At 39.9% G+C, this 15636-nt stretch overlaps 1 protein-coding gene across 9 annotated transcripts in view; it reads right to left on the reverse strand.

Annotated features, from left to right (window-relative positions):
* Positions 1-15636, reverse strand: part of LOC117516344 (muscleblind-like protein 2a) — a 200057-nt gene that overhangs the window by 50265 nt on the left and 134156 nt on the right. For 8 of the 9 annotated variants that reach the window (XM_034177312.1, XM_034177333.1, XM_034177356.1 and 5 more), the window contains 2 exons: positions 13807-13971; positions 10184-10387 (listed from right to left, as the gene is read on the reverse strand). In XM_034177312.1, the coding sequence (XP_034033203.1) occupies positions 10184-10387; positions 13807-13971 (369 nt within the window). The remainder of the gene's footprint in view (positions 1-10183; positions 10388-13806; positions 13972-15636) is intronic. The other variant, XM_034177319.1, reaches the window with a different exon arrangement.

Consider the following 15636-nt stretch of genomic DNA (forward strand, 5'->3'; position numbering starts at 1 on the left):
TAACCACTTGGCCACCACAAAGCTTACTAACTTAAATACTAAAAATTCAATTGTTGGAGGAGATTTGAATTGCCATTTGAACCCGCTGATGGATAAATCCCAAATAGGTAAAGCACACCTTCTGCCTGTGGCCAAGATCATTACCACACTGTGCGAGGAACTAGCATACGTTGATGTGTGGAGAGTGCAACACCTTGCAGATAAAGAATTCACCTTTTTCTCAAAAGTTCATTCATGTTACACTCGGATAGATTATTTTCTTGTTCCAATATGTATACTGCCATCAATTACATCTAGTTCTATAGGTAATATAGTTGTATCAGACCATGCTGCAGTCTTTATTCAGTTGAACACAGGGAGTATGTCTAAACAAACTAAAAACTGGCACTTTAAACCTTCTATATTGTACGATCAAAAGTTTACAACGTACTTTGTTGAAGAATTTAAACATTTCCTATCTATCAATACACCTTCCACAGATAACTATTCATTACTGTGGGAGACTTCTAAAGCCTACTCCAGGGGGCTAATTACTTCTTACTGTTGTGTGGGCCGCTGAAGAGGAGGTACTGCTGGCCCACCACCACCAGAGGGCGCCCTGCCTGGAGTGCGGGCTCCAGGCACCAGAGGGCGCCGCTGCCCCACAGGAGCTGCCTCGGTAACAGCTGTCACCCATCACCTGAGACAGCTGACGGCAATTATCACTGGGGTATATCAGCAGGACGGCATCTCCACCTCATCGCCGAGATATCGTTCTACCTGGAAGGTAATAATCTCAGCTGACTGCTTGACAGTAACCTTTGTGATTTTTGTGAGTGATTGCAGACTTTTTTTCTCCAACGAGAGGTGGAGGTAGCTTCCCTGCCGTGCAGGTTGCTGGGTGCAAACGCGCCCACGTTTAATTGTGTTCTTGTTCCTCGCCAGCAGTACCAGGTCCGACACGCGGAGGCAGTGGCCACCTGGGAGTTCGGAACTTGGCGGCTCCAGTATTCCCGGGGTCCTGTGGCGGAGGAAACCGTGTGGTTCCGGTTCTACTTTGGAGAGGCGTCTCCTATCTTCGAGCCTGCCCACACGACACCTTTGTGAATTGAACTTTGTCCATTGTTGTAATTTGTTGTTTTTGTTGTGCACGTTCGCAACAGTAAAGTGTTGTTATTTGACCTATTCCATTGTCCGTTCATTTGCGCCCCCTGTTGTGGGTCCGTGTTCCTACACTTTCCCAACACTTACACAAAGAGTAAAAGACGAAGACAAGCTGAACAGAGGGAGATATTAGAGACCAAATTAAAAAGAATGGAACAAGATTACCTTGTCAAATCTTCACCTGGTAAACTTAAACAAATTTCTGCAATTCGGTCAGCACTGGACTGTTTGTTAACAAAGGAGGCAGAGCGTAATGTTAGATTTGCCAAACAAAAATTATATGAACATGGCGATAAGCCTGGAAAGTATTTGGCATATCTAACTAGAAAAAAATCAGATTCACAAAACATTGCTTCAATTAAAGACACAAACGGTACCCAACTCTTTGACACAGTAACAATTAATGAGAGATTCAGAAGCTTTTATGAGAATCTATATAACTCACAGATACATATGAATAATTCAGACTTAATGGATAATTTTTTCTCTAGTTTCAACCTTCCTAGGCTAACAGAAAACCAGAAATCTACTTTAAATTCTCCAATAACAAGGAAAGAAGTGATGGATTCTATTAAGGCATTACAATCTGGAAAGGCAGTAGGACCCGATGGTCTTGGCTCCGAATTCTATAAAGAATTCCAAGAAATATTAGTCGATCCACTCCTAAACATGTATAACGAGTCATTTATAAAAGGTCTACTGCCCATGTCTTTGAGGGAAGCCAACATTTCATTGATACTTAAAAAAGGAAAACCACCGGAAGATTGTGCTTCGTATCGGCCAATCTCTTTATTGAACGCTGACTTAAAAATTCTTTCTAAAGTGCTAGCAAGACGTCTCGAAGGACTACTCCCTTTCCTTATAAACCAAGACCAAACTGGTTTTATTAAAGGCCACAATTCATAGAACAATATGCTCCGACTGCTAAATGTGATCCAAATGTTTGAACAGAAGTCAATGCATGGTCTTGTTGCCTTTCGATGCAGAAAAAGCATTCGACCATGTTGAATGGCCTTTTCTATTTTACACCTTGGGTAAATTTGGTTTGGGTGACAACTTTATAAGCTGGATCAAACTTCTTTACAGTTCCCCCTGTTCGGCAGTTTTAACAAATGGTTTGAGGTCTTCAACTTTTCAGAGTCGAAGGGGTACACGCCAGGGCTATCCCCTCTCCCCTTTGCTCTTTGCATTAGCCATAGAGCCTTTGGCAGAGGCAATAAGGGTTAGGGAGGACATACATGGCCTAACTGTTGGAGAGAGGCATCATAAAATTACACTTTACGCTGATGACATCCTTATTTTTTTTACTCAACCTGAGGTGTACATTCCCTCTCTCATTGAAATTATTTGTAGATTTAGTGCTATTTCAGGTTATAAGATAAATTTTAACAAATCTGAGGTGATGCCCCTTGGTGCTCTAAAAGATAAACCTAATGTGCCCTCTCCATTTCCATTCAATTGGTCACCAGAGGGATTTGTATATCTAGGAATCAAAATAACACCCAAATTCAAAAATATGTATAAATGTAATTTTGTTCCCCTCTTTGATCGTGTCAAATTGGACTTTGATAGATGGAAAATGCTGCATCTCTCCTGGTTGGGCCGTATTTCACTCCTGAAGATGAATGTCTTACCTAGATTGCTGTACCCAATTCAAATGATCCCAATAATTTTTTCACACAAGACGATAAAGATTTGAAATGGTTGGATGAGCTCATTTATCTGGAATGGGAGGAAGCCACGTCTGAAAATTTCTACACTGTGTCTTCCAGCCTCAAAAGGGGGCCTGGACCTCCCAGATATAAGGAAATATCAACTTAGTGACCACATGCGTGCTGCTGCTGACTGGGTGCATGAACCTGTTTCCCTTTGGCTTGACATAGAGGGCTCCATGTCCAAATTTCCTTTGAAAAATTTACTATTTCTGGAAAAAAATAAACATTTGAACATGTTTTGCAGTAATCCACTTTCAATTCTGACTGTTAAGGCATGGCTAATTGTTAAAAAAAAACTCCAAGGCAGATCTCATCTGACCTCACTATTCACGCCGCTGTGTAAGAACCCTCTCTTCCCACCTGGAATTGATGATTCAGGTTTTCAGATATGGGCAGCTAAAGGGATTTCTATTCTTTCAGATCTAATGGATGGGCCCTCCATGTTGTCCTTTGAGCAAATGGTAGATAAATATGACATAAAGAGACAAGATTTCTTCCGTTATTTACAGGTGAGGGATTTTGTCCAGAGAAAAACATCTCTACTCTTTGATCAATCAATTTCTGACTTTGAAAAGCTGATATTTCGGCCAAAACTTAAAACATCCATAAAGCTATCTTATAATTTACTGAAAGAAACAAACAATACCACTACTCATCTAAGAGGCCTATGGAAGAAAGAATTGGGGATGGAAATTACAGATGACTGGGACAATGCATGGAATAATATTAACTCTTTAAGTGTTTGTAATCGGGTTAAAGCTCTACAACTTAAAATTTTACACAGCGCACATATCTCTCCCTCCCTACATCATAAATTTAATTCAGACCTTTCTCTGTTATGTCTCAAGTGTAAAACCGAACTAGGCACACTGTTATTGGTCCTGCAGAAAATTTCAATACTTCTGGAATATGGTTAAATGTGAACTGGATAAAATATTCTCTATTACTACTACTACAGTTTGTAATCCATTGACTATGCTGCTTGGAATAACAGATGGCACTATACCTGGAAAACACCAAAGGCAACTCTACAGGATACTTACATTTTGTGCTCGGAAATGTGTTCTTTTGAACTGGATCACAGAAAAAACACCATCCAAAAGTCAATGGCATCGAACTATATTGGAATATGTGTCTTTGGATTATTTAACCAGCAAGTTGCACAAGAGAGATGATGTGTTTCACAAAATCTGGGACCCATTTATGACTTATATTGGCCTAAATATTTCTTCCATACTATATAGAGGCCTAATTTGAACTAGAGGTTGCACCCCAGCACCATATGGACTTGCTGACCTTTGTACATGTCAATTAAGCCGGAATGTTCAGTTCTGTTTTCTTTTTCCTGTTTGTTTATTCAGCTTGTTTTTTGTTTTTGTTTCTTCTAATATGGAAAAATTCAATAAAAATAACTCTGAAAAAAAAACAAGACAATGACCCCAAGCACACTAGTAAACGAGCAAAATCTTGGTTCCAAACCAACAAAATTAATGCCTCGCAGATGTGAAGAAATCATGAAAAACTGTGGTTATACAGCTAAATATTAGTTTAGTGATTCACAGGACTGCTAAAAAAGCAGTTTGAACATAACAGTTCTGAGTTTGTAGCATCAACAGCAGATGCTACTATTATTGTGAACACCCACTTTTTTACTAATAACCCAATTTCATAGCCTTAAGAGTGTGCATATCATGAATGCTTGGTCTTGTTGGATTTGTGAGAATCTACTAAATCTACTGGTATCTTGTTTCCCATATAACAATAAGAAATATACTCAAAACCTGGATTAATCTTTTTAGTCACATAGCACTACTATTATTCTGAACACTACTGTAAATGGTTAAAGCAATATTTTTGCTAAACCCTTTGAATTAAAGGTGATTGTTTATATAACAGCTGAGTGGATCCTTGTCATTTGATTGGTGCTTTGTATGCCACATGACATGGATTAATTCATCCCATTTGTGTTGCACTGAATTTAGAGTGCGGCTTGGTTCTATTTAGAGTGCAAATTTGGTTCCATACGTTTGGTACCATCGCACTCTGCACACACACACGCACGTCCTCATGCATGTGCACACACAACACATGCGTGTACACACACACACAAAACACTGGCGGCTGTTGGCTGGAAGTTGGAATGAAAAGCTGGACTAATTTCTGATGTGATTTTTTTTCCGCTGCACTGAGGACGTACACAATCTTTTTTTGGTAGTACACGCACGCACAAGCGCCGACCAGGTTGTGTGTGCACATGCGCGCGGGGGACAATGACTCTCCCGAGACATACTTTGATTGAGCTAACTGACGCTGCTAATTCTTATAACACACACACACACACACAAAATCCACTCCGCTGTAAGCCGTCTGGGTGCATGAAGAACTGTTCACATGAAACGCCGACGTGATTTTTGGCTGGACTGAGGAACTACACAAAGGCTTTTTTTAAGGAAGTCCGAAGTCAGTGCACAGCATCACTGGACTACACATTAAAGTTCCTTTTCTGTTGTTTATAAATGAATACAATATCAAAGACAAGGATCTATTTTAGCCATTATATAAAACAAATAATGAATGTTTTTACATTCTTTCAATGGAACAAATATTTAAATCGGTGAAAGCTCGAACAAACCATTCAACGAGGTGAAGCCAAGTTGAATGGTTTATTCCAGCTTTCACCTCATGAAATATTCATACCATTGAACTCATAAACATTCATTATTTCTTTACTATACTATGACCACATCTTGACTGTTTCATTTTATTTCCACTGTGGTAGTGTACAGAGGCCAATTACAAAAACGGTCACTGTCCAATTACTTATGGTTTTAACTGTATATAGTAAAAAAACTGACTAGTAAGAAGTCTGAAAGTGACCAATATAAATTAAAAATAAAAAAGAGTAATGTTACATAGCTGTAATTCCTGTGGCATATTCAAAACCAACAGCTACAGAGCAGAAGGAACAAATGGCAACCAGTACACACAAATTACCAATCAGCTGAAAATGCACTTTCACCATTTAAGTATATAAGATTAACAGACAGTGGATAAAAGTCTTACACAGTGCATCCAGAAAGTATTGACAGTGCTTCACTTTTTCCACATTGTCTTATGTTACAGTCTTATTCCAAAATGGATGAAATTCATTTTTTTCCTCAAAATTCAACACACAATACCCCATAATGATGTGAAAAAATGTTTCTTAAGATTTTTGCAACTGTATTAAAAACACAGAAAAAAAAAATCACATGTACATAAGTATTTGCAGCCATTGCCATGAAGCTCAAAATTAAGCCCAGGTACATCCTGTTTCCATTGGTCATCCCTGAGATGTTTCTACAACTTAATTGGAGTCCACCTGGGGTGAATTCAGTTGATTGGACATGAACTGGAAACACCTATCTACATATAAGGTCCTACAGTTGACTGTGCATGTCAAAGCACAAACGAAGCATGAAGTCAAAGGAATTGTCTGTACACCTCAGAGACACAACTGTCTTGAGGCACAAATCTGGGGAAAGGAACTGCTGTTTTGAAGGTACCGATGAGCACAGTGGCCTCCATCAACCGTAAATGGAAAAATTGGGATCCCAGAACTGGCCGCCCGTCTAAACTGAGCAATCTGGGGAGAAGGGTCTTAGTCAGGGAGGTGACCAAGAACCCGATGGTCACTCTGTCAGAGCTCCAGCATTCCTCTGTGGAGAGAGGAGAACCTTCCAGAAGGAAAACCATCTCTGCAGCAATCAACCAATCAGGCCTGTATGGTAGAGTGGCCAGACTGAAGCCACTCCTTAGTAAAAGGCACATGGCAGCTGAAGGACTCCCAAACCATGAGAAACAAAGATTGAACTCCTGTCTGGAGGAAACCAGGCACCGCTCATCACTTAGGCAATACCATCCCTACTGTGAAGCATGGTGGTAGCAGCATCATGCTGTGGGGATGTTTTTCAGCAGCAGGAACTGGGAGACTAGCCAGGATTGAGAAAAAGATGAATGCAGCAATGTACAGAGACATCCTGGATGAAAACTTGCTCCTGAGTGCTCTTGACCTCAGACTGGGGCGACGGTTCATCTTTCAGCAGGACAATGACCCTAAGCACACAGCGAAGATATCAAAGGAGTGGCATCAGGACAACTCTGCAAATGTCCTTGAGTGGTCCAGCCAGAGTCCAGACCTGAATCCGATTGAGCATCTCTGAAGAGATCTGAAAATGGCTGTGCACCAACACTCCCCATCCAACCTGATGGAGCTTGAGATGAATGAGGAATGGACAAAACTGCCCAAAGATAGGTGCACCAAGCTTGTGGCTGTAATTGCTGCCAAAGGTGCATCAACAAAGTTTTGAGCAAAAGGTGTGAATACTTATGTACATGTGATTTTTCAGGTTTTTTTTTAATAAATTTGCAAAAATAAATGAAAAAAAACCCCACAACTTTTTTCATGTTGTCATTATGGGGTGTTGTGAGTAGAATTTTGAATTTTGTAACATAAAATGTGGAAAAAGTGAAGCGCTGTGAATATTTTCTGGATGCACCGTGTATGCATCAGGGAGAAAACCAGAGGGATTCACTTTATATGTGGAAGAACTGCGCAGATTTTTTTTCAGCATTCCACACAAGAAATGTGTTTTAGATAAAAATACAATATGTGTTAAAGCCAAATGATTGTGGAATCACTCACGCAGGCAAGGTTCAACTGTTCAAAGCCTTGGGCATAATCACAGGAGGATCTGCTTTTGACATGCACTCTAGGGCTGAAACGCACACGGGTGTTTGAACAAACACACTGGTGCACACACGTGCAAAAACATGACCGTGCACACACACACACACACACACACACACACACACACACGCATGCACAAACAGGCTTTGTGTGGGAGTGTATGAGTGTCTCAGAGGGATACTGTTTCATTAGAACCAACTTCATTCTGTTGCTAAGTGATAGCACTCCTGCAGAAAACACACCTACGCATCACCTCCAGGTCTTAGGGAAATTACTGTTTATCTTTAACAAATGTGCTGGGGGAAAAAAACCCTCCAATCTATGCACTCTTTCACAATTATGCTATTCTCATTTGGAGGAGACTTTGTTTTCCAGGGGGGTTGATGCAGATAGTTGACATTCTACCAGCTTGTACTGAGCAAAAGTGTAGCTGAAATCAAAGATTATGGTTTTTTTTTTAACTTACTTAAAAGACACCAGAGGGTCCTGATCGTATTTTCAAAGACTGTGCGAAGGTAAAGACCTACTCAAGTGTTTAACATCTAAAAATATATGGATGCATCATATCTGTCATAAATAAGAAATGAAAGAAAACTTACTGATTACAACTTTATCATTCTGTAAAAACTACGACATACTCAAAAGCATTACATGAGACTAAAGTATTTTAACAGACACACCTTCATGGCAGTTCAAGCGCAACTCAGCATCCCTAAATTCTAGTTTGGAAACAGTGCATGTGCATTCTTTGTTGTCACAGAGGGCATTGTCTGCACCACTGACTCTTCAAGGTTTCTGGTTTGATTATGAATATCAGACTTTTTATGAGGCTGAACTGTTTCTGCATTATGAAACCAAGTGCAAGAGATTCATCTAAAGCTGCAAAATCCATTTTAAATAGAGCACAAGTAACATTTCCCTATTCTACTGACCATTTTCTAAAACAACATGTTGTGCACAATTCAAGTGTGGATAACCACAGTGACATTCCCAGTAAATGTACACACACAACGCTCAGCATGCCTACGGAAGATAATTTGATGCAGGTCTGTGATCCAGTCACACAACGGTTTTCCTCTGTGTGCCTCGATCACAGAGATATTGTACATTCGGAAGGCAGTACTCCAAACAGTGTCCTTCAGAGGTGTACAAACTGTGCAACACGTTAAAATGTAATAATTGTAATGTGAAAAAGGCAAAAATGCAAAAAATAAAAAGAAATTAGTTTGTAACAATAATAATAATAATAATAAAAAAGAAGCAGATCAATGAAATTATGACTCATAAGTTATGCTTGCCCAGAGACATTACAGTTCAATGTAGTAACAAATTGAACAAATTGAGTATTTGGGAATACAAATTTTGCCAGATCTTGAACAAATTGTTGAAACAAATTATAATCTCATAATGACGGGAATAAGCGACTCCACTGAAAGATGGATGCCATTAACAATGTCGATGATTGGGAGAATTAATATAATTAAATAAAAATTCATGTTCAGAACACAGAGGAACGCTGATACATTGTATGTGGTATTGTAGAAAAATAATACTGCTTTGGGAAGAGATAAAAAATGTGATGGAAATGTGATGGATTGTTTCCAAACGTGTGATAATGGACCTTAAGTTGTTTTTAATTGGCCTCTATCCTGAGAAGCACAATTACACTTAGAATGAATGGATACTTTTGGATTTAAGCTAACATAATGACAAACAATATATATCTCTATTGGAAGAAATCCCATAGATGGACATTGGACCAATGACTATGACAAATGACTTTGACTCTCCCTCTGGAAAAGATTAGATATATGTTAAAGGACAAAGTGCACAAATTTGAAGGGTATCTGTAGACCTTCCCTTTCATTTATTGAGGATGTGAATGGAAGAGGACTGGGTTTGGGACTGCTGGATTGTAAAGAGACTATGAGGGCACTTGTTTCTTTTGTTCTTCTTATTGTTGTTGTTTGTGGCGCGCTGTTTTGGAAAATAAACTAAAGTTAATGAAAAAAATAAGTTCTGCTCAGCTTCTAACTTTGAGTAATATCACCTAGTTATTGTTGGGTCAATAAGGCTCATTCCATGAAGGTCTTGACACATCAAACAGATCCCTGAAGGAATCACTGCATGTTTGAAAGTCTAAATGCAGTTAGCTGAGTGGTTAAATGGCATATTGCCTGCAGCGATTGTATGTTTGAAGGTCAAACATGTTTTTTTGCTTTCATTTCCTGCTGCAACATCTTTAAAAAAAAACATATTTAACTGGCTACTGTAATACCTTCTCAGAATACAAGAAACCAGGTTGACAAATTTTTGATGTACAACTGGCATTGTCAGTTATAACACTATGACCATGCAGTGCACATCTCCAAGCATGATCTAGCACGCAGATACCTCTGAGCTGACGATCGCAGTAACTGGAAAAGGCCAAGTGGACATGTAGAAACTGGCTGCGGCAGATAGATGGCTGAGGTGGGGATGGACTGAACCTGACCTGAGTATGTATATATGTGCTGCTAACTACTGCTTCAAAATAATATCCTTGAGTAGTACGCTTATGTTTTGTGACCTAAAGAACTGTGACTGGGTAGGTCACCTCAAGCTTGTCAGTACGCAGCAATTTCTGGTTGGAGGACGAGCCAGCGGTAACGGAGACGGGTGGGCTGCCAGGGACAATAACAGGCGTGCTGGGCAGGATGTCTGTGGGCACCAGGCCCATGCTGTGGGCCATCGGAGTCAGGTAGGGAGTGTAGCTCAAACCTGCACTGGAGCCCAGGCCCTGGCTGACGGGAAACGTCTGCTGTAGACACAGAGAAAAGAAAACTGCACTTCAGCTCTGTCAAGGAGGTTCTTTTTAGCTCTGCCTTTCTTGAACTGTTTGCATCATTACTCAAAAACAAATAAATAAATAAAATAAGTTTTCAAAAAACTGGATAAAGCATTTGTCCTTTCTATGACTAAACAGAAATTCTGTGATAGATTGGCCGCTGTGAGATAAGGCGTTCTGAACTATGGCTGAAGTGTATATCCTCACCACACACATTCACTTTGGAAACAGACCACCAAACTAATTTTTTTTAACTAACGGTGGAATCTGGATTTTGCTGGACAAATCAAAGCAGTAAATTTCTGTTTAAGTTTCCAAACAAAGAAAACCCAACCCGACCAAATGTTAAATTTTTTTTTTCAGTAATGCTTTCTAATATACAACCAATTAATGTTTATGAGTTCAATGGTAGGAATATTTCATGGGGTGAAAGCTGGAACATACCATTCAACGAGGCAACGCATTGAACTCATAAACATTCATTATTTGTTTTATATAACGGCTAAAATAGATCCTTGTCATTTGATATTATATTAATTTATAAACAACAGAAAAGGGACTTACATTTTGGTGCGTCACTGCTGCTTTGACATCAACAATACAACATGAACTTTAAATAGGAGTCCAAAAATAATTCTGCCGATTTAGTGCATGATGTAGTGCACAGACTTTGTGTACTTCCAAAAAAAAAAAAAGAAGAAGAAGAAGAAGAATGTGCACTTCCCCGGTGCAGCGGAAAAAAAAAAAAAATCACATTAGAAATTAGTCCAGCTTTTCATTCTAACGTCTTCCTTCATGCTTCCAGACGACTTACAGCGTAGTGGATTTGCTTTGTGTGTGTGTGTGTTAGAAGAATTAGCACCGTCAATTAGCTCCTTCAAACAAACTCTGCATGTTTAGCTAAATCCCGCCTGGACTAGTGGGCGGGGTTCACAGCGTGCAATGGTACAAAACATATGGAACCAAATTTGCACACTAAATGGAACCAAATTGCACGTTAACTGCAACAAAGCACAAATGGGGTGAATAATGCATGTCACATGACATAGAAAGCACCAATCAAATGACAAGGATCCACTCAGCCGTTATATAATTAATAATATTATAGGCATTACTGACTAGATATTAAGGGTGTAACGGTACATGTATTTGTATTGAACCATTTCGGTATGGGATGTTCGGTTCGGTACAGGGCTTGTTCACGGGTGAGTTCACGTGTTTACATTCAGAGTTGCCAACTTAGCGACTTTCTCACTAAATCTGGCGACTTTCCAAACCCTCTTGACGACTTATTTTCTCAAAAGCGACTAGTGACAAATCTAGCTACTTTTCCTGGCATTACCGGAGACTTTTCTGATGTTTGGCGACTGAAAGTGAAAAGCACTGAGCGGAGGGATATCTACAATCCTCCTCACTCGGACTCGCTCAGCCTACTGACCTCGTTTGCTGCGCTGTGATTAAACAGTCCCCAGACTTTGAGAAGCCCTGGCCTTGAGAAGTTATTTTTATTTTAATAAGTGATGGCCAATTTTAATGGCAAAAACAAACAAACCAACAATCAAGTTTATTTGTGGTTCTAAATATTTTAAAGGTGGTTTTACTCACTTTTTTGCCTCTCCCACAATGTTTTTGTTTTCAAAACTTTATTTAAAAAGCTATATTAACAACATTAACTGTAGAAAGAGATAGAAAATAAAATAAATTGTACAAAAGCAAAGGGATTCTTTAACATTAATGCTCTTGGACAAGTTAATTTTTCTGGCAAAAAAATATGAAGGTTGATTAAAATTGAACAGGGCTTCATGCTGGAACCGTTGTGCTGCTCTTTACTTGTGGAAAGGTTTTGTTAAAAGCTGTTTACTAGGAACGTATTTTTTATAATATTTCACACATTTGTCATTTGAGAACATTTTATTTAACTTATTACCAAGCAGCAGTTTGCAATTATTTTATTTTCCTGGTTGTATAATGTGACAATGAATTGTTGGTTTAAAAAACAAGCAAATTAAGGTTTTGCATTTTGTTCCCATACTGTACCGAAAATGAACCGAACTGTGACCTCAGAACCGAGGTACGTACCGAAACGTGATTTTTGTGTGTCGTTACACCCCTATTAGATATACAGAACACCTCCAAATCAACTAGCACTTAGTTTAATTAACTGCTGCAAATTTTTCTTTATCTGTTGTAGGTCAGTTGATCACACAGCCTGTACACAAAGACAAGTCCATCACAGCTCGCATTACAAAACAATATGGGAGTTATTATGAGGTGTGTCATTTTTTCCTGCTGCACTACTACACTGGATTTTAGAATTCCCCCACATGCCAAATTCCACTTTTAACTACTGGCAATTACCATGGTGACACTTCTCCTCAAGAAAACAGAAACATGGATGTTGCAAATAATTCCATACTGGTGTTAAGAACAGGTGATGAGAGGTTCCTGTGATATTATCAGCCACAATCTGGTTTTTGTGTCTTTCCTCAAAGAAACAAAAACTGGTTTTTGCATATAATCTTTTAGCAAAAACACTAAATACCACAATGTAACTGAAAGTGGGGAAAACGTCATTTCAACAGGACACAAATGTAAAAGGTTAGTACATGAGGAACAGTGAGAAGTAGTGGAAGAAATAAACAGACAGGGTGAAGTCAGAGAGGATAGAAGACGAAAGAATCAAAAGAGACAAATGTGGAATGCGGAGGATCTAGCTGTGGAGAGTGGTGTGTGAAAAAACACGAGAGGAAGTGATGAGCTCCATGTGACAGGTAGAGAGACCCAGGGGAAAGTGGAGAAAATATGGGCTTTGATGAAGAAGGGAAGGGGGCAAAAAATGTGGACAGAGAAACAGAAGAAGAGAAAAATGAGACGAGGGAAAGAGTTTTCCGAGCCTTTATGCATCTCAGGAAGGTTTGCTGAGCATGCAGGTTCTTTTCCAGACATGTGCAGAATTACATAGTTAAATATGTTCACACCTGGCTGCTGCCCAGTGCAACAACAGTCTACTGCTGACTGCTGTGTAACTGAGAGCAGCTGGAAGGATTTATGCTTTGCTTAAAGGCACCTCAACAACAGTTGCTCATGCATCCCTTTTTGCAATTCAAATTTTTCTGATGAATGAAGTAATCCGAGTACATAACTAATTATTCAAGTCTGAATTAAACATATTTTCTCAGACAAATTGCTCGTTTAATGAAAATGTCATTTAAAATGTATGCAATGCAGAAATCCCCAAAAGTGAAATGATTTGCATATACAACACAAGCATAAATACCTGTGATACTGCAAAATTAATATTGAGTTCACTGAAACAACTGAGACCTTAACAAGGGTTTGCTGCTATTTTTGACTGATACTAGGGCCCCACAGTCATGAGAACCAGCACTAACCACAGGCTGCATGGCCGCGCCCGGGATCATGAACTGCATCTGCTGAGCCAACATGGCGGCTGCTGTCTTCTGCTGGATCAGGTTGTTCCGTCCGTTTATTTCCAGCTGCGTTTTCAGGTGAGCGGGCGGGTGGAGGTATTTGCAGTTCTCTCGTGTGCATCGGCCCTGAGGGGGAAAGCAAAAACAGAGAGAAAAGGACAAGGGGGAGAGACACACGAGCTCATTAACACTCTTGTCTGAAAACCTGAGGTCTCTCATCAACAGAATAAACATTAAATAAAGAGTAGAACATTTGATGATAAGAACAGGATGCGTGTCTGCCAGAGGACAGGCCAGATATCCGGGCACTGATTCTGACACAGTCTAAAAAGCAGCATAGATATTCATACCTGGGGAGTGTAAAACATTAAAGTGTGACAGCAGCAGCACATTTAAGAATGTTTGCAGCTTCTGGCTCTGAACAGCCACATTAATACAAAAAAGATGATTACTAAAGTTTTTGGATCATCGCTTCGGGCCTGGCAGGTGATTGACACACACACGCACGCACACACACACACACTGACTAAACAATGCAGAAAAATACAAAAAAGACAGAAATAATGGAGGCAACAGAACACTGTTGTTCTGATTTTAGTGGCTGCAGAAAACCTGGCAAAATCACTGCTGCTCTGTGATGAGCAGGTCATCCTCATTCTATGTGGAATTGCAAATCCAGGGTCGGCAGGGTCGGGCTTACAGAGACCCTGGTGGATGAAGGCACTTACACACCATCAAACCAGCAGCTAATGACAACAAAATAATCCAATATGGATTTTTTCTTCTTTTTTTTACTGTGCCGCTTATTGCGGGAAGAGTGGGCAGAGGCAAGGAGAGAAGTCAGCAGGGAGCAACAAAGTGAAGTGCAAAATACAGTAGCAAAGAGATCAGGGCTGTGGAGGGGTTGAAAAACAAAGGCAAGGAGGGGAGAGGAGAAGAGAGGGGGAACATCAAAGGGGAAGCACAAGAAGACTAAACAAATACAGGAGAGGGTGTCACATGTGAGTAAAGTAAGTAACTCCCTTCGGCTGCTCCCTTGTTTGCACTCGGGGTCGCCACAGCAAATCCAAGGTGGATCTGCATGTTGATTTGGCACAGGTTTTACGCCGGATGCCCTTCCTGACGCAACTCCACATTACATGGAGAAATGTGGCAGGGGTGGGATTTGAACCCAGAACCTTCCGAACTGAAACCAAGCGCATTAACCACTTGGCCACCACCCCTGCACAGGGGGTGTCACATGTGAGTGGATGTCCAAAAACCCCTTAACTCTACGGCATGCACAAGAGTAAAAAACCACAAAACGCTGGCCTAATTAGCAAAGCAGGAAATTAATTTATACTTCTAAAAAACTGATGGCACTGCCAAGTGGCCACACAGTGATGGTGAATACCTTTATTTAATCACTCACGAGCAGCATGGTTTCAAACGTGGTAACGAGCAGACAAAAACACAAGAAGCTAACAGTCTGAACCCTCTTTGTTTCATGTACTTTAGCAACATAGAGGGCGCAGTGACCTACATTACCTAGCTTACATGAAGCTTTAGCTGAGGGGTTTTTATGGTTCAGGTCAGTACCCATTAAGTAAAATCCAACTCAGAACCCATCAGGTCAGGTCAAAATTTCATTAAGCATAATCAGGTCTGGTCTGATTTGTTGTTTCTTTGATCTGACTGATTTGTTTATTTTTTCAATCAATTTGTTCCACACAGAAGCAGTTTTTTTTAACATTTCTACCTGGGTTGGGACCAAATGAAATGCCAGTTAATACAAACCTCTTGCAAATTATA

Source organism: Thalassophryne amazonica, chromosome 1, assembly GCF_902500255.1.
Source record: "Thalassophryne amazonica chromosome 1, fThaAma1.1, whole genome shotgun sequence".
Taxonomy (NCBI): Eukaryota; Metazoa; Chordata; class Actinopteri; order Batrachoidiformes; family Batrachoididae; genus Thalassophryne; species Thalassophryne amazonica.